The sequence below is a fragment of the Puma concolor genome, chromosome E2 (genome assembly GCF_028749965.1).
Source record: "Puma concolor isolate L17-30 chromosome E2, mPumCon1.1.hap2, whole genome shotgun sequence".
In the NCBI taxonomy this organism is placed as follows: domain Eukaryota; kingdom Metazoa; phylum Chordata; class Mammalia; order Carnivora; family Felidae; genus Puma; species Puma concolor.
In genome coordinates this window covers 31,040,342-31,064,546 of record NC_141681.1, presented here as the reverse complement: position 1 = coordinate 31,064,546, position 24,205 = coordinate 31,040,342, and the positions used below count along the sequence as shown (strand labels likewise).

At 42.8% G+C, this 24,205-nt stretch overlaps 1 protein-coding gene across 4 annotated transcripts in view; it reads left to right on the top strand.

The window, feature by feature from the left end:
• FTO (FTO alpha-ketoglutarate dependent dioxygenase) overlaps positions 1-24,205 on the top strand; it is a 394,888-nt gene that overhangs the window by 180,629 nt on the left and 190,054 nt on the right. For all 4 annotated transcript variants that reach the window (XM_086689419.1, XM_086689416.1, XM_086689417.1 and 1 more), the window contains exons 6-7: positions 5,009-5,152; positions 13,345-13,464. In XM_086689419.1, coding sequence (XP_086545545.1) covers positions 5,009-5,152; positions 13,345-13,464 — 264 coding nt within the window. The remainder of the gene's footprint in view (positions 1-5,008; positions 5,153-13,344; positions 13,465-24,205) is intronic.

The window sequence follows — 24,205 nt, the reverse complement described above, 5'->3', positions numbered from 1 at the left end:
TTTGTTGAACTTGCATGTGAGTCGGGGAGACAGGTCCAAACAAAAAGACACACAGGTGCTTATGTTAGAGACCTAAAAGTAAGTTCTCTCAGGAAGTTGCGACGGCAGGACTGTCTGAGTGGAGGCAGGAACATAAGAATGAATGCGAGAATGAATGAATTAACTCTTTATTCGATGCTTTCCCTGTGCCAGGCTCTTGGCCAACTCTCAAGCCTGGGTGATTTAGGGATGCCATTACCATTAGTAGAAATGGCAGTTGAAGACATTAGGGGAAGACGATAGTGCATTCGGTTTTGAACAGGCTGGGTTGGAGCTGCCCCGTGGAGCAGTCCAGCAGGCAAATGCAAATAAGGGACTAAAACTCTCCTCCTCCACCTCCTGCCATAAAAAAAGTCCGTACCTACACAGACCTCCAAAAGGGGCCTGCCAGAGTATGGTTTGAACAGTCCCCCTGTAGCCTTATTTCCTTTTTTTCCAGGCAGACCAATTTTATTAGAGTAGCAGTGCTTTCAGAATATCCTGAGGTTTAGCATTTTCTGCTTAGTCACAGCTGTATTTGTATCGTCTCATTTTTAGGCAACATCGCGAGCGTTAATTAACTTTTAAATAGGGAGGTGGGGATATATGGTAATGCTATTGGGAGAAAAGCAGTATCTCAGATCTAGGCCTTTTATAATCTCTGCACTTCAGTTCAAGCCACAAGATATATTTTTTTACTAATTAGACACATCCGATGTGAACGATGTGACTATCTTGCTTTCTGAAGTGTAGATTAGGTCAGCAAACCGTGGCCAATGGGCCGTAAGATCTTGGGGCAACTGCTCAGCTGTGCCATTGTAACTCCAGAGAAGCCAGAAACTATATGGAATCAAAGGAGTGTGGCTGTGTTTCAATTAACATTTTATTTATAAACTCATCATTTAAGGTGATTTTTTATTTCCATGGAAAGTCAGAACTGCTGATGATCAATGCTGGTAAAGTTACAGTGAAACATACATTCATATAGTTCTGGAAGTTTTTCTTTCTAATCGGCATACTTTTTGGTGAACTATGTGGGGATGTGTTCAACTACCATAAAAATACTCCTATTTTTGATCTCATAACACTATTTTTTTGGACTCAAACCTAGGAAACCATTCAAAAGAAGTATATATGTGTATGTATGTATGTATGTATGTATGTATGTATGTATGTGTATGCGTATTTGTATGTATGTGTATATATTTATATGTGTATATATGTTTATATCTATATACATACAAAGATGTTTAGAGTGATTAAGAGTAGTGAAAAGTTGGGCAGAACTTCGGTGCCTTTGTAGCACATGACTCCTTAATTAAATTATCAGCTCAATGAGCAATCATTGAAAATGGTAGTTTTGAATACTTACAAACAGAGAAAAACAGCATACACACTGTTGTGTACTGACTGGTCACAACTGTGTGGACAAAGACTCACGTGCAATGAAAATAATAAAAATAGGGAAAGATGACAGGATCATGTTTTTATCTTACTTAGAAATTCTTATTTCATGATATATTATTGTTTTCAGTAATAAAAGAGGGAAAAGACTTTTTTTCTGACATGAAAGTTACATTGCTGTTTCCCTTGATAGAAGAGGGGAAAATCCATGCAGCATTATAGCCCTCACTTACTTTATAAATGTCTTCTTTCTTGTTTCACCTGTGCCAAACAAAATGATTTGCAATTTTCTGCCTATTCAAAATATGTAGGAAACAGACTATCTTAAGGAAGCGATGTTCTGAAATTCGTTTTAGTTAATCAGAGAAGAAATCTATCTAGTTTTTTGGTTACATGTGACTAGATTATGTCTGATGGCTCTTGACCTTTATCTGATTTTAATTTTCTTCCGGTTGGAACAGAAGAACTCCATTCTCCTGAATATCTTTTTTTTTTTTAAGTTTAAATTTTATATATCATTATATTTTGAATAGGTAGTTACTCAAATGGTTCAAAACCTAAAAAGGACCTAAGAATAAATAGTTTCAAGTCTCTCTCTTTCTCCTAAAGCCAACCAGCTCCTTCTCCCCAGAGGTACCCAGTGTTATCAGATTCTTAGTTTTCTTTCTGTGATGCCTAATACATATACAAGCAAATATGTGTTGATATTTTTTATACAAATGGTAGCCTACTCTATATACTATTCTGCACTTTGGTTTCAGTAAGCCTTGGTGATAACTGCTTATCAATATATAAGTCTCGGAGTAGACGATTTTTTTCCGAGATGACACCACAAGAACAAACAACCAAAGAAAAAATAGATATATTGGACCTCATCAAAGTTAAAAACTTTGATAGTCCAAAAGGTTCCATCAAGAAAGTGGAAAGTGAAACTGCAGAATGTGAGAAAGTAGTTTCACATACTTGTCTCACAAGGTATTCGTGTCTAGAATATATGAATAACACAACCATTAATTAAAGAGATACATAATCCAATATTTTTAAATGACAAAGGATGTGAATAGACATGTCTGCAAAGCAGGTCTACAAACGGCCAGTAAACACATGAAAAGATGTTGAACATCATTAGTCATCAGGAAGATGCAAATGAAAACCCCAGTGAGATATCACTTCACACCCACTAGAATGGCGATGATTAAAATCACAGTAACAAGTCCTGGGGAAGATGTGCAGACATGGGAACCCTCACGCGCTACCGGAGGGAATATAAAATGGTTCAGCCACTTTGGACAACACGGTGACGCTTCCTCAGGATTTTCAGTACCATATGACCCAGCAATTCCATACCCAAGAGAAATGAAAACTTCTACATGAATGTTCTTGGCAGCTTGATTCATAATAGCTGCTAAAAAAAAGGAAACATGAATGTTCTTGGCAGCTTGATTCATAATAGCTGCTAAAAAAAAGGTTGGCAGAATGGGGAGGAGAAGACAGAGTTTGTACAGGGGTGCAGAGTGTGTTTTGGGGAGATGACCAAAATATTCTAAAATTAGTTGTGAAAACGGTCACCTAGGGGAGGCTGGGTGGCTCTGTCGGTTACATGTCCGACTTCGGCTCAGGTCACTATCTCACAGTTCCTGAGTTCGATTCCCGTGTCGGGCTCCGTGCTGACAGCCCGGAGCCTGGAGCCTGCTTCGGATTCTGTGTCTCCCTCTCTCTCTGCCCCTCCCCTGTGCACTCTGTCTCTCTCTCTCTCTGTCTCTCTTTCTCAAAATAAGTCAACGTTAAAAAAAAAATTAGAAACAAAACAAAACGGTTGCCTAACTGTGAATATACTAAAAACGATAAATTGTATGCTTTCAATGTGTGACTTCTATGACATGTGAATAATGTCTCAATAAAATTGTTCCCCCAACCTCTGCCAAAAAATAGGCCTCATTGTGGGCTCTTTACAACAGATAAAACTCTGTCCACCCAGGAAAAAAAAAAAAGTCCCCCATGTGGCTCCACCATAGTTTATTTAACGGGTCCCCTTTTGATGGGAAATGCAGGTTGTTTCCAGTCTTTTGTCAGGATAAATGCTTTGTAACCTCTCATGTAGGTCACTTGATACTTGGGAAAGTAAAGGTGTGAATACAACATGTTTATAGACAGAATGTCTTTTAATAAGAGGTTGTAGGAGTGGCTCAGGGACAAAAGTGAGTGGTGACTCAGCGCCCCTTTTTGTTTTTTCTGGGTAGCAAATTGGAGCTGCCTGCTGATGTGCTCCCGGCACTTTGAGGTCTTCATATTAAAATACATATTAGTCAGGCTTCTGTTTTTGTCACCGTAACTTTGTTTTTCCCAGGCTTATACGTGACACATTGCGTAAAATGGCGGTAGCCGCCCAACTGATTTTTATACCAGGGCACTAGAAGGTTCTGAGACATCTGTTTGAGTTATACGTATTCAAATAAAAACACTTGCATGATACCTTTTCCTCACCGGGTCTAAAGGACATTTGTAGCCCTTTATCATTCTAGGAAATCACGGTGCCACCGTCCGCATCCTCTTTTTTTCTGACATACGTCATTCAGAGGAGGAGTTTGTCCATTTGACCTCTGCTTTTCTCCCACAGACACAGAGAGGGACGAACTAGCTATCTGCCCCTGCCCACACCAAGCTGCCAAGTGAGGCCTTTGAACAAGCCTTGAGGGCATGAGCCACGTGTTCTCCATGATTAGAAGAACCTGTTCTACCAAGGACTTGCAGCCGTGAACTCTATGGTTTTTGCAGAAAAGGAACATGAGTCCTTTGCCCTGTGCTTATAACTTCACTTTTTTGTGTGTGCCGTTACCGTTCCATTTTGTGGACCACTGAACTGATCAGGCCGGTTACTTTTCTTTCCCATTGTGAGGTCCAGGGCACTTACAATGAAGTCAGTGTCTTTGACGTCTTGGTTAATTAGTGATTCGTCCAATAACTACTCACTAAGTTTCTTTTATATTTAGTACTTGGTTCTAGATGCTGCAATATGCATAGAAAGAAATATATAATAAGGGGCTCCTGGGTGGCTGAGTCAGTTAAGCATTCGAACTTTAGCTCAGGTCATGATTTCGTGAGCTCGAGTGCTGACAGCTCAGAGCCTGGAGCCTGCTTCCAATTCTGTGTCTCCCTCTCTCCCTGCCCCTCCCCTGCTTGCGCTTTCTCTGTCTCTCTCTCAAAAATAAATAAACGTTAAAAAAATGAAAAAGAAAAAAAAGAAATATCCAATAAAAGTGTGTGTCTGTGTGTGTGTGTGTGTGTGTGTGTGTGTGTGTGTGTATACACACACATGGCTTTAGCCTCAGGGAGCCCACTGTTTTGAGATATAAGGCCCATATAATGAAAGAAAACCAGCCAGAAGAGTGGCCCAAGTGAGGCCAAGCTGGTAACACAGAGCCCAGTGAGCCGGCCACTATAGTATTTCTTAAGTTGAATAGGGGCTGAGCTGTGGGGGCAACAGGTGAACATAATGGACAAGGGACAAATGTGGATACCCCTAGGACGAGTCGATGGTCAACTGGAATTTTGCTCCTCATCTTGATTGCTGGTTCTTTCTCTGCAGTGCTCCACCGGAACCTTGGATTATATCTTACAGCGCTGCCAGGTGGCTCTGCAGAATGTCCGTGACGGGGCAGACGGTGGTGATGCTTCTTTGAAATCCTTTGAGCCCGCGGTTCTGAAACAAGGAGAGGAAATCCACAATGAGGTGAGGACTTTCAGGAACCGGGAAGCTGCCTGCCAGCTAACAAGTTGATCTGCCGTAATTTCATATGGGTATAAGACCTGAAATTCCTCAGTGAGAGGTAAAGAATAGTTTATTACTTAACGATAGCAGCAGCCAGAGTATCAGCGGTTTTGTGCCACTTGTGCAAGCCTCTCTTTCCACGGGGCAGCACAGAGCAGGCCCGGTAACATAATGCACCTGCAAGGGTTCGGTTATAGGAGAAGAACAAAGGGAACCCGAATCTCTTATAATAGGCAGTAAGCATGGCTGACATTTGTTCCAAACAAGACACCGTCTTTATCCTCCAAGTCTGTTAGCATCCCTGCCCGTTGTTCTGGAGACGAGCTGTCTCTTCCAAGGCTGTTCTCTATACCAGCCATTCTTGCTGAGATAGAGGGAAGTCAGTATCTTGCTCACAAGGCGCACAGAAGCACAAGACCCATGAAGAATGGTCTTTCTGCAAGGACCAAAGGGAAGGGTGGGCGGACCCCAGGAGCAAGTGTCCGTACCTCGCTTTTTGTTTACAGAATGAGTTGTGGGTCTGCAGTCTGTGAGACCAGCAGCTCTGGATCCCACCAGCCAGTGTTTCACCAATTGTGCTGCTCTCAGGAACACCCTCTCAGCTTTTTGCTTTATCTTTGGACCGTGCGTATTGTTGTCTACTTAATACTTTTAAAAACTCGGCTCATTTTTATGTAAATAAATTTTCTTTGCAAAGGAAGCTTTGTATTACCACTTTAAGAAGCGAGCCAGTATCACTAGCCAAAAGAAAAAGGAACCAGAGAGACCTCGCCAGTGTAAACAGAGCAGTGTTACTACCTTCCAGCAGATTCTCTCGCCGGGAGAAGGCTCTGAGCCTGAAGTCTCCATTATTCATGGGAAGCAGGGAGAGCAGCCTACAACTCCTGTGTTTTCTAACAGTGATTGAATTCGACGTTGAAAATGGATGAATTTTGTGGCGGGCAAATTAGATCTCAAAACAAAAAAAAAAATTTAAAAGGAAAAAAGAGGGTCCCGAGTCATGGAGAATTGTTGAAGGTTATCACCAACCCGAGACTCTCTCTTTGTTCGGATTGGAAGGATCGGCGGAGAATTTGGAACACAAAAATGTTCTCTTTCGTCCTTCCAGCAAGTAATTACTACTGATTGCGTGCCTGGCACTCTTCTGTGTGCTTTAGGATGTAAAGTTTACGGTAGTTTACGAGAGTAAACTCGGCATCCTAGGCCAGGGAGAGGACAGATAATAAACTTAATATACCTGCTCATCATATAGTAGGTTCTTGAGATAACTAGAAAACATCCCCACTGAGAAGATGTGCTGTGAGCAGGGACTTGAAAGAGATGAGGAGGAAGCCACGTAGATATCTGGGGAACAGTATTTCGGGTGGAGGGACAAACTGCCACAAAGACTGTGAGGTAGGAAAATGCCTGGTGTTTCCAGACTAGGTAAGGGACAGTCTAGTTCAAATGGCAGGAGCAAGGCTGTGAGTTCGAGGACATGAGGTCACAGAGGTGGTTCTAGGGGCCTGGGGAATAGCAGATTGTATCAGTCCTTGGAGCTCTCCGTGAGGACAACCGCTTTTCTGTTTACTCAGAGGGAAGTAGGGAGCCACGGAGGGCTTTGGAGCAGAGGAGAAACCATGTCTGCTCCCACGAGGTCATACAGTGTCTTTAAAGAGATATTTAGGATCTTGCGAACTGCCCCATACCTTGTGAAACATTGCCACAATCTCTGGAACAAAAGGCAAAGAAATTCTTCCTTTCAAGGAAAGAATAACCACTTCTAATGCTAATAAGCTGCACTCAGGACTGACTTTCTTCCCTTCCCTGTACCTGATAAGTGCCCCATTTTCTCTCCTATCTGTCCTCAAGTAGAGACACTGCTGATAACTAGAACCTCAAGAAAGATAAGCGTTTTTTTTTTTTATTTAAAAAAAAAATTTTTTTTTAACGTTTATTTATTTTTGAGACAGAGAGAGACAGAGCATGAATGGGGGAGGGTCAGAGAGAGGGAGACACAGAATCTGAAACAGGCTCCAGGCTCTGAGCGGTCAGCACAGAGCCCGACGCGGGGCTCGAACTCATGGAGTGTGAGATCGTGACCTGAGCCGAAGTCGGCCGCTTAACCGACTGAGCCACCCAGGCGCCCCAAGATAAGCGTTTTATGGGCCCAGTGACCTCACTGAATTAGACTTGGGAGCAAAGTTATGTCTTCCTCCATATTTGCAGTAAAGAAATTCTGGTCTGTAGTAAAGAAATTCTGATTTTTTCCTTCTCTGCAAACCTTGCAATGTCAGGATTCAGGCCAGCCGAATGGGTGCTCTTTTCAACACTCAACATGAGTTATTCCCTGCGCCCCCCGCTCCCCCTCCATCTTGGTCTTCTGTGACTGGCCGAGATGCTTTGTTATCATCAACGGGTGGGGGAAATATGTAAAATCACACTGTTTATCTAACAGCAGAATATTGTCATCTGAGCCCAGTAGCTTCAGCAAGTGACTGGCTGCTTTTGACACTGTATACTTTAGCGAAGTGGGATAGACGTGTATCAGAAGCCTTAGCCCCTTGAAGCTAGTCTAGAAATCGAAGGCAGAGAGAGATCATGAATCTAAATATGGTGTGTGCTCACCTTGCCCAGCCCCCCAGTCTTTGATTCTTCAAGGCCACCTCCTTCATATGAATTCCATATGCCAAAGCACGTTATCATATACTGTTTTTTGGCCCTACGTGCTGGCCTGGGATTGAGCACTGACATGATCACTTTCTACTGTGTCCTGTTGTGAAACAATAGCATACGTGGTCCATGAACGTTCCCCCCAGGTTCTTTATTGTTTGATTTCCTCTATCTTAAAGGCCATGTGCCTTTGCTGCACCAATTATAGGATGAAGCCCTGGGTTTTATGTGTTGCCTTCAGGCTCTGTGGGTGTAGATGTGGCTTGTTTCCTTTAGATGGTTTCTAACTAAGCAATTTGGGAACTGTGGGGAATAGACCTGAGTACCTTTAGAAGTTATTTTTTTTCCTAACTAAAGATGCTTAGCAAAGGTTTTCGTTCACTGATAAGCAGAATCCTCCTGCATGTTATTATGCTGTTTCCCTTCTTAAAAATGGTTTGGTCTGGGGCACCTGGGTGGCTCAGTTGGTTAAGCGTCCGATTTCAGCTCAGGTCATGATCTCACGGTTCGTGAGTTCAAGCCGAGTTCAAGCCCCGCGTCGGGCTCTGTGCTGACAGCTCAGAGCCTGGAGCCTGCTTCGCATTCTGTGTCTCCCTCTCTCTCTTTGCGCATGTTCTGTCTCTCTGTCTCTCTCTCAAAAATAAATAAACATTAAAAAAAAATGGTTTGGTCTGGTCAGACCTGCATCTTCCTCGGAGTTCCTGGGAAAGAGCCTTTGTGGGGTAGCTCTTAGTAGATTGGACATTAGCATCTCTCCCTCATCTAACATCTTGCTCAGTGAAATAACTTATTTCAGGTGTCGTGGTGAGACATTACCCCAGCGGGCATGTTCACGCATCCCCTGAGGGACCTGCCTGAGCTGAGCTGGGACCAAATCAAGAGCCCCCCACTGACTTGGCAGAGAAAAGTAGATGGCAGTTGCCTACCTGTGGAAGTGATGGAGGCGTTTACAATGAATGGTGAGGTAGCGTGTCATAAGTCATGATTTTGAACTTTGCTGTTGAATGCCTGAGGTTTCAGACTTTTCCTAGACATTTTTAGGGGAAAAGTTTTTCTTGACTGATCTTCTCTGAGACCGTTCCAGGTACAGATTAGTTAAGAGGGTGATGAAGGACAGTTGTCCCAGCAGTCCCTGTTGTGAAACGGACACTATTGTGAGCATGTTTTCATTTTTCACTGATGATTGAGAAGGCCCTTCAGGAACCTGCAAGGCCTCTAGGTTGTCAGTAGGCCTTGGCTAATTGCTCATCTTTGTATTGTAGCTGCTCAAAAGATTGAATAATTGTGAATTTCCTTGAAGGGCCTGTCCAGAAGGTGGGAGTTTGGTGTCTAAGCATCGTGAGCTCTGAGAGAACCTCAAAAGAGTTGCTATGTGTTGTCTCCTTGACGCTCCCATCTCTGGGGATCTGCATCACCCGTGGAGTGTTCGCGGCCCCAAGGCAGCCATTACCCTCCTCAGGGTTTGTCTCTAGGTTCTGCTCTGATACTTCTGAGCTTCCCTGTGCCGGTGCGGGGGGGGGGGGGAGGGAGGGAACCCTGGGTGCACCCTGGAGAAGGGATGAAGACCCTACTCCTTTCATGCTTAGAACTTTATTGGTCGGTCACTACGGTTGACCTTTGATTGTTTTTTCAACCCCGGAAGCGATAAGACTTCCATTCTGTTCCGAGTCCTGACGCTTCAGCTTTCGTGGGGTATCCACCCTGCAGCTTTCTTTTCTTAACCCCGCAGTTGAGGGAGAAAAAAATAAAAATAACTTTTTCTTGTTTGTTTGTTTTTGTAACTCAAACTCTGAATCAAATGGCTGGAAGTATTGTATGCTTCCTTAATTAATTTTAAGGAAGCAGCCAACGACGTCTGTTGGCAGTGGGGGAAATGGCGAGGGTGACATTTCTTTAAAATCCTGTAATGTTTTTTTTTTTGCCCACAACATTGAAATGAAAAAGTCAGGTTATGGAGCCGAATAAAATACATGGCAGTGGATTTGATGCCCAGAAAGATTGTATCTCGTGGGAAGTACTTCAACTCATGAATAAAACTCTGCCGGGAGTAAGTGCTCAGCGTTGAACTTTACTGACTGGCCTCTCTGGAAGGGGGGTGGCCATGAATTGACATGGATGTTAAAACTTTTCTTGCTAAGAAAATTTTATCACGTCGTGAGATCCTTGGGGACAATAAGTTGTAGGCCTTGTGCAGTTTGCTTTCTTAGCATCTGGCAAGTGCCTGGCATATAGTAGCCCATTCGTTATTAACTCACTAGTCCTCACTCTAAATCTATGTGGTTATTATGTGATTGTCTTTATTTTACAGGTGACATAGCCATTTGGTACTGGAGCCCAAGTTTGAACTGGCTCCAGGGCCCTTATGCTTTTTTTTTAAAATTTTTAAAAAGTTTATTTATGTAATATTTTTTGAGAGAGAGAGAGAGAGTGAGCAGAGTAGAGGCAGAGAGAGAGGGAAAGAGAGAGAATCCCAAGCAGGCCCCACGCTGTCAGCGCAGAGCCCGACGCAGGGCTCAAACAAACCATGAGATCATGACCTGAGCTCGAATCAAGAGTTGGACACTTAACCAACTGAGCCACCCAGGCGCCCCGGTTCCCAATTCTTAATCATGGCACCGTCTGCTTCAACTGATAGCTGGGCATCTAAGGAGGAAGCTGAAGTCCTGATTTATTAAAATGGATGGGGTCCTCCTTTGCATTCTCGTCTCATAGCAGAGTCTCCAGGTATGCCCCTCTCCTTCCTTCTGCGGCTTTAATTTACTGAAATCTAGACCCTAATGTACCCCAGTAGGTTGAATAAACTAATTACATATGCTGATCTGTTTTATTTTTATTTCTTGGGGTACCACGATTGCCAGGGCTTATAAGTTTTGTCTTCATCAATGAAAATAACCAGCCCCCAGATAAGAAAACCTTTTCAGATCTTTGCAGCTTGCCCTGACATAGGGCGTGATGCTTTGCTAATAGGCTGTTCCCATAATGGGAACCAATTTCACACAAAATCTATTAAATAGAACTCTTCTTGTAGTGAGTAATGTGAAACCTGCATCTTCAGAGAAGTTGAACTACCCTGTGTTCGCTCTCTCCTCTCAAAGCAGTGTGGTTTACTGCTGTTACCAACTGTCTCTAAATACCACAGATAAGTTTCGGCAGCTATTGTCTTAATATTGTCCACATTCCTTTTTTTTTTTTCTGTTTAAACAGCTTTAACTGAAATCAGTTCTACATATCAAACAAACATTTAGTTAATGTAAACTGAAACCCTTTCATATGACTGGGTGTTCTCAGGTTAGTTATTTGAGCCATTTTCACCATTGGTAAATCTTCACAAGTTGCTTTTGTTTGCCTCGCGAAAGTTCAATATGGATAAATACAGAAATTCTTTGTGGTAACAGGTAAAGGTTGTACTAGTTGGACTGTCTAGGGAACACGATTACCATAGCAAAAGTCAGACGACCCAACATTAACCTCTAAGCTGTGAAAGCTCAACATTTCTTTAGAGGGCAGAGGTCAGAAGAGTTGTGGGGATGAATAGAGTTGTACGTTGACAGTAAAATTTGATTAAAAAAAATTTTTGTTAACGTTTATTTATTTTTGAGACAGAGAGAGACAGAGCATGAACGGGGGAGGGGCCGAGAGAGAGGGAGACACAGAATCCGAAACAGGCTCCAGGCTCGGAGCCGTCAGCACAGAGCCCGACGCAGGGCTGGAACTCACAGACCGCAAGATCATGACCTGAGCCGAAGTCGGACGCCCAACCGACTGAGCCACCCAGGTGCCCCTGTAAAATTTGATTTTTCAAGGTGAAGATGAGTTTTAGAAGATTTGGAAAGTGGATAAAAAACAATTTCTTACCCTTCCAAAGCTTTACTCAGCCTCTCCTCTGCATACATTGGGGTTATTTCATTTGCAAGGGACAAAAAAAACCTCAACCTGAATTGGCTTAAGTATAAAAGGCTTCTGGGACTCCTGGGTGGCTCAGTTGGTTAGGTATCCGACTTCAGCTTAGGTCACGATCTCGCGGTTTGTGAGTTCGAGCCCTGCGTTGCGCTCTGTGCTGACAGCTGAGAGCCTGGAATCTGCTTCCGATTCTGTGTCTCCCCTTCTCTCTGCCCCTCCCCTGGTTGCACTCTCTCTCTCTCTCTCTCTCTCTCTCTCTCTCTCTCTCTCTCCGTCTGTCTCTTTCTCTCTCAAAAATAATAAATAAGCCTTAAAGAAAATGTAAATAGGTTTAAAAAATAAATAAATAAATAAAAGACTTCAGAAATAGCTTGATCAAGAGCCAGGTGGTATCACCAGCACCTGGTTTTTATCTTTTTATCTTGCAGTTGCTTCCTACTGGGTTGTCTCCATTTTTCCCATTTGGTGGTGACATGGATATAGAATGCTTTTCCTGAATCTTCTCATGGGATCTAGACTTAACTGTGATTGAACATACCGCGATTGTCTCCATACCCAGTTCTGTGACTAGAGAAATATGGGGGGCTGATTGGCTGATACTTGGGCCACACACTGCATCCCTGGTGTTGGGGCTGGAGATCTACCCAGACCACGTGGACTGAGACTGGGGAAGGGGGTCGGTTACCAAGTAAATAGTGAGGTTTTGCTAGAATAGAAGGAGGAATGCTAAGGAGGCAAATAATAGCCATAATAATAAACATATAGGTTCATAGGAAGGAAAAGCAATTGTTAATGCCTTCACTGTTCTTTCTACCTATTGACATGTGCCCTGACTTGAAAAGTAACAATTTGGCTGTAGGTTTAATGGATGCCCCATAATTAACTTTGCATTGTTCAGTTATAAGGGCTAGGACTCTCACCAGCTCCTCCTGGCCCATGGTAAATTCTGTATTTATTTTAAATCTAAGAAATCTTGAAATTGGCTGTCTCTTAGTATATGTCTGTTTTGCTCAAAATATCAGTCCTTAATAAAGATGTTTAATAAAGACATGTTTTGATTCTATCTTCCCTGTCCCACATTGTGCAGGCTGCTGTATACTTCAGGATCTCAGTATTTGTGTTTTGTCTTGCCTTTTTGTAAAATGTATTTATTTATTTATTTATTTATTTATTTATTTATTTATTTATTTATTTAGAGAGGTAGAGGGTGCAAGTGAACCAGGGGCAGAGAGAGAGAGAGAGAGAGAGAGACAGAGAGAATCCCACAGGGGCAGGGAGGGGTGGGAGAGAGAGAATGGGGCTCACCCGGGGCTTGAGCTCACCCCGATGTGGGACCCAAACTCACGAACCATGAGATCATGACCTGAGCTGGAGTCCGACGCTTAACTGACTGAGCCACCCAGGAGCCCCTTATGACCGCTTTTCCCTTGGCTTTGCAGAAATGCTCTGGAGACTCCCCGAGTTCTACTGGAAACCAGTTAGGCTGAGCTTTTCTCACCCTGTGGCAATTAAGTTACTGGAGGAGAATCGGGTGACAGTGTTGTCCTTGATTGCCCCTCATGAAGGCATTGTAACAACTGCCTTCTCTTTATGGCCCACAGGTTGAGTTCGAGTGGCTGAGACAGTTTTGGTTTCAAGGCAACCGATACAGAAAATGCAGTGATTGGTGGTGTCAGCCCATGGCCCAACTGGAGGAACTGTGGAAGAAGATGGAAGGTGTGGTAAGTACCTGAGGTCCGGGGCCACATTTTCTGGGACGCCGGGCTGTGTGACCCCTCTGCTGCCTCATTTGCATAGGCAAATACATAATTCATTATTCCAAATTATTGGGTTAGGTAACTGTTCGCCAGGAACAGCCAGGATTTTGCCAGGACAAGCTCACTTGAGTTCAGTGGGCGTTTTCTTGAGTATTTCCCACATATAAGGCACCATGCTGGACGCATGGTAGGAAGTGACGAGGAGGGAACCACGATGGAACGGTAAGATTTAAAATGCCTTTGCATTTTTAGATGCACCGGGCACTGTTCTAAGGGCTTTCCCTGTATTAACTTCTAAAGTTCGTACAGCAGCCCTACGAGGTGTAGAAACCCTTATGAGCCTTAATTTATAGATGTGAAAACTGAGACATTGAGAAATTAGGTGCCTTGCCCAAGGTCACAGAGTAAGCAGCAGAGCAAGATGGAGACCCTGGCAGTCTGGCTCTGTAGCTTAACTGCTGCATTCAGTTTAACAAGGAGAGAGACATGAATATAGCCAGGTGTTACATTAGCTAAAATGAAAGCCTGTGATAGAGATTAAAAAAAAAAAAAAAAAAAATCACAGGCCAGAGGAGGGAGTATTAAATTCAGGCCACTGGACCAGGACTGTTGTGAAACAGCAGATGTTGCCTTTGGGGACTTTGGATGGGGAGGCGTAGGGTCAGATAGGGCATTGGGAGAGGAGCATTAGGCTCCAGGAACTGTACAAACGAGACTGGAAATGGGGCAGTCCAGCGCGGCCAGGGCAAGGGATCGGGGGGTGGAGTCAGAAGCATAGCTGGAAGGCAAAATTGAGGCCACTTGCCAGTTTTGAATTAAGTCTCAATTTAAAGAATAGCAGTAATGGCAGACCCTTATTTGATACTTATTAAGGACCAGGCACTATTCTGAATGTTTTATGTATAACTTCTGTAACTTTTACGGCAACCCCATAAAGTAGGTATGATGGTTCTCCATTTCATAAACCAGGAGACTGAGCCACAAAAGGTTTCCATAACTTCCTCAAGATCACACGGCTCATAAGCGGGGGAACGGGGATTTGAACCCAGGAAGGCTGGCTCTAGGGTCACGCCCTTCACTGCCTCGCTGCTCTGCCTCCAGACTGTTGAACTTGAAATGTAGTGGAAAAGTGGTAAAAGCCTGCTGCACCCTGGAGGTGGTGCCCGCACAGACTCAGACTTGTTCTGGAAACAAGGATCCGATCTGCGCAAGTGGGGAGCTGTGGCCAACCTCTGTTATAAAACCGAGGTTTTATAATGAAAATACCAAGTCACCACCCTGGAGGGGTCTTACTTTGAAAGTCCAGGTCGGAATCTGGACCCTAGCTTTCCAGACATCTCTTCAGATGTTTAAATCATGCCTTTCGATGGATCTGTGTCTGAGGAAGGAATGTTAATAATCCTTCTTTTATTGTACTAAGGGTATCACAAAAATGGATTCCGCCAAAGACCTGAACCTCAGTATAAAACCGAGCATTGTAAAACTGAGTTGGAAGTAATGAAAAGTCCATGCCTAAATCTCCTTAGTTCTATTCCTAAAATTAGCCTGTGTGGAGCATGCTACATTTTTATGGAATGTATATATAAAGGCAACTTCATTTACAGAGCATATTTTTTTTACGATGTTCTTCTCGGCTTGTCCATTTACATATGAGTTGGAAGAACCTCTTTATTTACCAGACTTTGAGTCTAAGACATCAGGTGGACTTTGGGATTGTAACTTGACGACTCCACGTATTAGAATTGGCAAATTAATGAGAAAAGAACTCACTGATTTTGTAAAATAAATAAATACATCACTAAATAAAAATTTATTTTTGCACCACTTTTGTTCAAGGGTTTTTTGGTTTTTGTTTTTTTGTCTCTTAAAGAGAAGTCTTCGGTATTGTGAGCTTACGGATCATATTCATTATGAATTCATTTAAAAGATTTAGTTGTCATTTCTTTTTTAATCGGACCATGGCACATCAGTTAGAAGGAATATCTTCTGTTTACTTTATAACTCTTGTGTAAAAAATACCCAGAAGAAGAGCAGTCTTGGGAATTCTCCAGAGCGAGCTTCCTTGCAGTTGGTGTGGCATTACTGAGTGTTCCGAGTGAAATCAATGGTCCCAGTGTCTCTCCTCAGCAAGCCTCAGGGTGATCATTATCAGCAGAGTGGAGGTTTGGGCCAACATAAAAGGGATGATCCTTCTAAATTCAATTTAAGCATGGCTCCAAGCCTCTTTAAATGACTTTTAACAAATTCATAATAATTTATTTTTGCTATTGGAAGAGACAGAAGACCATAGTCATTGGGCAAGCCTATGGTTCTGTGGCTCTGTTAGCTCAGTGCCATCTGGTATTTGTGAACTGGCCCGGCCAGTTCAATTCCTGCTTTGTACCAGCCCACCTCATATGTTTGCACTTGCAAGCAGTAGGGGGCAATGTTGAGCTACCTGTTTGAGGCCTCAAGATGCCGGCCTTTCAGGAAAATGCATACAAATGTACCATTAACTGTCAAGAATTATCCCTGTTGCTTCAAGTTAGCTGTAATCTCCAAGATTCCATAACACAGGAAATCAGTTGTGGGTTAACAAATTCAACAGCAATTTAACATAAAAAGTGCAGTGTTTGGTGCACATTTGGATTCTATAGAATTAGACTAATCTGAACAGCGTTTCTGAATGTACTCCCTTTGCTTCCAGGGAATGTATTACTCAAAATCGTTATCCTTCTCGACAAATGATTCTTCTTTATCTCTGTGCTTTTTTAAAATGGTAAAAGCATGTGTGTGTGTTGTGGAAAGGCTTCTCTAATTAGTGCATTTTCTCTGTTCTGCCCCGTAGCGTGGGTCTCTTTCGGTGAAAACAAAACAAAACAAAACAAAAACCCCAGGCGATCCGCACATTACTTTTCACCTTTTGCTTATGAGTAAAGCAGCCTCGGACGGCCCTCGTACCAGGACTTGTGTTGTGATTTCTCTCTGTCTCTGCGTTGCCTTTTTTCTTTTTTCTCCCCCCACTTTGTGGTTGGGACGTGTAGTCTCAGGTTGGATGCAGAAGAACGGAAAATGCGCTTTGAAATCGCCTTTCTTCCATTAATGGTAATTGCTTCACATGTCATAACCAGTCGCATATTTCAAAAAGTTTAGTCCACTGCCTCTAAAACTCCTCCAGCCTTTGCTTCCCATTCCCTGTCCCAGCAAGCACTGTTTTTATCACACTGTTTATTCTTGCCATTTCTCTCCCCGAGGATAGTTTTACCCTGTGCTTACTCTTGTGATGTAAATGTTAAACCTTATATTTGAATGGCATTCTGATAAAATATCATATTTTCCCTGAGTATTACCTTATGAATTTATGAGCCATTGAGCCCGAAGCAACACAACCCTTTCTTACAACCCAAGAAGTTAGCCTTGCCTTTTCTCTCTTCTTTGCTCCCTCTTCAGGAAGGCACTATGATGCCAGAACACTGTTCAAATGTGTGTGTTTTATTTTATTTTATTTTCTCCGGCCAGCCCACCACCTCACAACCAAGATTAGCGTCTTAGGAGGAGACTCTCCAGGATAAGAGAGAGTTACCATTTGAAAGAAACCGTACAAGCTTTGCTTTCTGGGTAAAGAGAAATATGAAAAGCCGAAGTCTCCCGTGAGGTGAGGAAGTCTTGCTGTAGCCAGAGATCCAACGGATAGGCCATGTGTCTCTTAGGGTCTGGTATCGCGCTTTGCAAAACTGACATTTATTTTACCCATAAAAACGTTTTAACACCATCAAATTCACAATGAGACGGAAAAGAATGCTAGGTGCGATGGCCTCTTAAATTGACGACATTTATTCATTTCCTTTTGACCTTAAAAAACAAAAGGTCAATTTAGTGTAATCCGATCGAAATATTCTAGGATAATTTCCGGAGTCGACATTTTCGGAAGTACTGATGATTGATATACTGGAGAGAAATTTCTTCATGCTTTTCCAGGTCCTGATCATTTTGAATGTTTTGAATTGCATTTCATGTCTTGACAGTTCTTGCTGGGGACCACAGTGCATTTATATGGCAGTTGGCCTTAATAACCTTTATTGACTTTAGTGGGTAGGAGCCAAGATGGGATCATTTTAATATATCCGTTTTGAAACGGTGTAAAACACAACATGTAATTATGTTAGGTAAGCTATAGGTAACTTAAATTCTACCCATTTGCGTTAAAATTTTGGCACGGGAGAGCAGAGAGATGTGGAAAGTGAGTAGGTGTTTTATTTAATTCTGTTACCAGTTTCTTGTTGTTGAAGTCTTAAGAGAGGAAATGGACTTACCGACGTAAAGGTTGTCCTTTACAAGTCAGTTATAATAGTTTAATTTCAAGATGAGTCATATGTTTTTCCTTGTCATTTTGGCCTGTGTAAACCATCTGGGAGAGTTCATGCCAGGTGGCTGTCCACTGCTGTCTGGTGGAGCCTTTCTTGGTGTAGGTGACACAGTCATAGGCAGTGATTGAGCTGAAGAGCAGTTTTTTTGTTGTTGTTTTTGGAGAGATTAATGACCCTATCATCACAGTGTGTTAGATTAAATTCTTTGTAGCTGAGTAGAGGAACGAGGCTGCTTTCTCACATGCTGAAATTATACTGAGTGTACCGGTATTTGCTATTCTATTACAGTTCCATTAGCTAAGTTCATTTTAAACTATCTTCTAGGATTAAAGATTTTGGGGGGTATGAGGAAGAAAGCGATATAAATGTTAACTTTTTGTCCTTGTTGATAGTGAAGTCACCAACTCCTATTTATATACGTGTGTGTGTGTGTGTGTGTGTGTGTGTGTGTGTATCCCTTATGCCGTTGATGTATATACTAAATTACATTTGCAAACATCACCCTGTCTTCCATTTTTCAGCATTAGCATTTCTGATCTAGGAGCAGAGTATATTATAGTAATTTAGGAATTGGTAGGAGACGTCTGGTGGTTTTAAATGAAAATTTAAGTTCCCTTCTCCCCTTTTGGACTGGTACAGTGCTGAGTGGCTCAGAATAAGCACAGATTGGAAGCAGGTAAACAGTCACAAGCACCCAATAATTCAAATTATGTACACAGCCACTGAGTTTGGGGACCCCTGTGTTTATGTGGCTTTGGAAATTTGGGGAAAAAAGAGAAAGAAAAGGCACTTTTCAGCTACAGGGGCTAAAAGTCCATGGCTCACATTTTTTATTATCTTAAAGGTGCTCATTGAAGATTGGTTCTTTCCACTCTCCTCTCTCCCCACCCACCCACTGCTATTCCCCACAGCTGTATTGTTCTGTTAAGAGTAAAATATCTGAGGGGAAATTGTACGTGTAATTCAGCAATGAATTTCTAACAGGTTTTGGTTCCTTCTTTGATTGCCTTCTAAATTTCTCACAGAGTTTTCCAGTTTTTCCCTCAGTTGCTGTAGACTTAGTAATGAATTAAAAAAAAAAAAAAGCATTGTGTCTCCTGTCTTTTTGGGAAAAAAATTTACAATTCCAAGAGAATTCAGGCTTAAGCTTGAGAAACAGAATGTGCATCGAAAGCACAAAGGAGTATGTTTATGATTCTCTTTGAAGTGTTTTTGCAAGTGGATAAGGAAAATTTTAGAAACCGTCTGATAGTGTTCAGGGTAAATACTTAAACCCCTTTAGAGAATTTCACACACAGATACTGTGCAGCAGAAAAAAGGGATACTTATGTTTCTTAAAGCTGCTACAGCCTACAGCTTTGTACTTAAAGACAGAGGTGTTGAATAGAATTCTACTGAGGATACATCCAGTGACAATATCTCCAGGAACATCAGAGCGAACCAGTGGGTAGGACTTTCTGTTTTTAACCCTTACATGAGCTGTGTGAGACTTGAGCTCTATTGGCACCAAGTACTAGGATGTGCCTGTTACATCCCCAGCATGTTAAGAGGATGGCTCAGGTGCCTCTGCTCTGCACACAATAGGAACAAGGCGAAAAGCACCGAACATGGTGAGACACAGTGACGGGAGCCTGGAAATTCCAAGTGAAAGGCTTGCCATTTCTCTTAACTCTTGTTAGCGTGTGCAGAGAAAAACTGGAATAAACAACCAAGGTTGCTGTTTTAGCCTTGATTTGATTCCATAGGCTTTAGCTCCATTTCGCTAGCCTGTGTTAGATCTACACACACACACACAGACACACGTCAGCGCACGCACACATGCACCTTTCACACGTGTTCTGTTTTCTTTCCGATAGACAAATGGGGTTGTTTTAAATAATTTTAGCGACACTAGGATTCAGATTGATGTGTGAAGATCCTGCTACTTTACCCTGGGGTGCTATTGTAGCCTTGGCTGCTGGAATTTATTTTGGATTCCTTCGACTAGGAGCCCATCACAGCATTTCAGATGTGAATCGGAACCCCTGGTGTCAGATGGGAGTGTCAGTAATTTCCATTTTGGTTTGTTTTTTCCTGGAAGAGATATGGCATAAAATAATTGTGTACCTTATTTGCTCTAGTCCTTTTGGCCGGGGGTGAGGTGGGGAGGGGGGCATTACCGTCAGCTCTAGCCTGTCCTTTATCTTATTATAAATACCTTTGAGATATTCCAGAAGAATCTTTGTCTAGAAGGAAGTTATGTTAGAAACAAATCAGCAAACCTACAGTTTTGAAAGAAAGGCAAGATTTCCCAAGGATGTGTGCCAGCTGTTGGGAATATTCTCAAGATTATAGGATCTCTTTTTCCCCAGGTTGGTTCGTGAATGGTCCCTAAAACTGTTAACCCTCTGAAGAAAATTATTACGATGACCAAATGAAAAAGTCGGTAACATATAAAATACTGCACACACGCAAGGCGTCACCAAAGTAGTGATTTTAGAAGGAAGCGTAGACAGTCCTCAGTTTAGGAGCCCTTACTTAGAGGTCATTTGACTGAGTTCCCCTTAGTGACACACACTCTTCCTTTTCCTCATTTCCCTTCCTTTACAACCGGGGTCAGTCTTGGAGGTAGAGGGACTCAATGAATTGAAGCTCAGTGCTACTCTGGTAATGTTTCTACCCCACTGTGGGCTAAATACTTTGGGAAGCCGGGCTGGGAATCTTTCCATATTTTGCAAAAATGTCTCTATGGAGAAATGTGCTCCCAGTGCCAAAATCTGACTTACCAGAGAGCTCTGGGAACACATTAAGTCAGCTCTTCCGTGCATTAAGGGTAACATAACCATGATCCTGCTCTCTTTTTGTTGACATCTGCAAAAGAATGACCTTTTTTTTTTTTTAAACCAAGGGAAACTTGATACGTTGCCCTTTCAGTATTCCTGAAAGTATCTCTGTGATCATTTGGAGATGATGTTTTTAACACCATCGTTCCCCTAACACGTAAATTATGATGGACTTTTTTTGTATTTCCTCTACATGATCTCAGCCCATCTGGAACCACCTGTGACAATCTCATTTGTAAATGTTTCCTTGATGTGTATAAAAATCTCAGATAACATCCACCTTGTTTTGGACTGATTGACAAAATTAGCCTTCAAATAAAAATCTGGAGTATTATGGAAATATTCAAAATTAATTTCTACTGTTACAGGCATATCTGCTCTGCTATGAGGACTTGGAACAGGTGGTAGGCTGATATTACACATCCCTTTACTTTAAATATTATTAATTTAAATGTGCAATTATGAAATACCCAGAATTATGCATCAGATCTCTAACAGATGTTGGGGGATTAAGAGGGCTTGTATTTTATTTAATGTCATCAACTTTTCATGCAGTTAACAGTGAATTTTTTAACGGATGGGGTTGATGGGATGTTCCAATGTCTGCAGTAGGGTCTCCTGTCTTGGAGACCTGAACAGTAGTTGGGCAAGGGGGGCTGTGTTTAGCTGTCTAGTGATAATGTCTCAAATTTAACATACCTCAGACCAAACTCTTGATTCCCATAACCCCCCAGCCTTTCTCCCAGTATCACACAGGGCAGTAATTTGCACTGTCCAGTCGCTCAGCCTATAACCTTGGGGTTCTTTTGGCTTATCTCTTGATTTATCGGCGAATCCTGTTAACTCTGTTTTCTAGATATTCATGATCTGGCCACCTTTCACCATCCCCTGTGCTGCTGCCTTGATGAGAACCACCATCATTTATAGAAATAGTCTCTCTGCTATTACCACCCTATGTCCATCCCTGTCAGAGTGTTCCTTTAAAATACAAAGTCTGGTGTTTCACTCCCCCGGCCCAAACTCACTATCAAGTGCAGATATCCAGCTTCCTTGCATCGGGGCCCAGTGCCCTGCAGGGTCTGTCCACCCCCACCCCGTACATTATTTCCCCTCCGTCCCAGTCCTCCACTCGCCTTCTTACTGTCTTCAGGAACACGCCCAGCCTCCTCCTGCATCATGGTCTTTGCATTCGCCGTTGCCTCTGTCTGGAATATTCTGCCCTCTGTTAATTTGCATGACTCACTTCCTCCCTCCATTCCTGTCTCTCTGCTCATGTCACTCCTTGGAGAGAGCTTCTTACGATAGGGAATGCCTTGCCCGATTCCACCTTGCTTCCCATCGCTTCCTACCATCTGCCAGGATACTTGTTTGTTATCTGCTTCTACCTAATATGGTCCCTGGGAGAGAAGGACTTTGTTTTATCCGCTGTAATGTCTCCAACTCTTACAACAGTGTCTGGTGCAGCGTAGGTCCCCGACACTTACTCGTTGAAGAAATGAATCGATGTTAGGTCCACATATGAGTCCAGCCATTTCCTCACGCCCACGGGAAGCAGCATGGTCTTTAATCAATCCCTTTCAACTCTGTACATTTCCCTAAAATATTAGGTCCTGCTTCGTAGGAATATTCTGGGGGGGGGGGGGTCAGTTTTATTTTTAAACAAATGTAACCCTCCCAACAATACCCCCAAATGCCTTTAACATTTAAAAAATAATAATATCGACGGGGCGCCTGGGTGGCGCAGTCGGTTAAGCGTCCGACTTCAGCCAGGTCAGGATCTCGCGGTCCATGAGTTCGAGCCCTGCGTCAGGCTCTGGGCTGATGGCTCAGAGCCTGGAGCCTGTTTCCGATTCTGTGTCTCCCTCTCTCTCTGCCCCTCCCCCGTTCATGCTCTGTCTCTCTCTGTCCCAAAAATAAATAAACGTTGAAAAAAAATAAAAAATAATAATAATAATAATATCGAGAGTACAGAGGACGCATGAGAATGTCCTGTTTTATGCCTTTGGCATTTACACGGAGAAGACCGAGCGGCCGCTGGCAGACAACTTACGCAAATGTGAAGGAAAAAAATGTTTTAAGCGTGAGACGTAAGTAGGTTATTAGCAACACTGCTCCCAGAACTTAGAATTGTGGTGTTTTGTCTCGCTCGTCGGCATCCCTGATATTTTAGATTTCCCTCTTCTTGGAAAACTTAATAGAGTCAAACTGTCAAGAAATTAAATGAGTTCTCCCACAAAGCTTGGACTTTTTATTACCAATTTCCAAAAGTTATATAGGGAAAGCAGTATGTGCTGGACAGTTTTTGGGCACAGAACTAGGGAAATCTCTGAGGAGTAAACTGACTTCCGCTAGACAAGCTGAAAACTGATTAAAATATTTATCATCCTTTGGGTATGCAACAGCTTTTGATGATGGAAGGCATATTAATATTCATCTTTGCTGCTTGTCTACACTTCAGACGGATCCCAGGAAAGGATGTTCAGATGACCAGTTTTCTTTCCTCACCAGGAGTCCTTGAGACCCAGTACAACTTGGAACCGAGAAATGCCTTGTGATGTGATTGAGTGAGCTTTTCCTCTGGGGGCTGGGGATGGGGGAATCCAAACCAGGAGAGACCTTTGGGCTGGAAAGCTTTAAAGGATTACTGCTTTCTCGCAGGAAGTCTTTTGCTGGAACAAAAGGAAAAGTTTGGTCGTAATTTCACAAGCAGGAGAACTGCTGTCGCTGAGTCCAGGAGGCAGAACCTGGCCCTTGGGGTGAAGTGGGGGGATCGGAACACAGGATTTCGGTGTGGATGCCACTGGGGGCTGAAGATTTCCCCTCTCTTTTCGCCTACGACTGTGAAGAGAGAAGAAGAGAAATAGGTAGTGTTCGCTGTCGACCCCAAGGTCTTCTGACTGGTTGCTCTGGAGTGTTCTGCCTGTCTCTTGTCTTGAGACAGAGTAAATATATATGGCATCCGCATAGCTAGGCCTAACTAGCATAGGATGGCCTGCTGTGGTTCTCAGGATCGGTCTTTAAAAGTTTTTTTTCCGGGGCACCTGGTTGGCCCAGTCAGTTAAGTGTCTGACTTCGGCTCAGGTCATGATCTCTCAGGTCCGTGAGCTCGAGCCCCGCATCGGGCTCTGTGCCGACAGCTTGGAGCCTGGAGCCTGCTTTGGATTCTGGGTCTCCCTCTCTCTCTCTGCCCCTCCCACCCCCCCTCAAAAACAAATACGCATTAAAAAAATTTTTTTTTAGGTTTTTTTCCTTTGACGGGAGAAAGAATCCGGCTTAATTCGTTTAGTTAGTTAAGCAGTGTTGTTTTCTGTCTAGATTAGAATAGCCTTGATTACATTTTGGGTGGAGGTGCAAGTAAGACCTCTGAAAGAAACTGACCCCTTTATTGAGCGGTCTGCAAAACCTGGAAATTGAGTAGAATGTTCTCATAAAAAAGGGTATGGTGTTAAGACCCTTACTTTCTATCTTTTAAATCTGAAACGTCAGAATCTGCCCCTTTCTCATTTTTGTTTTTATCATTCCACACTGAGACATTTC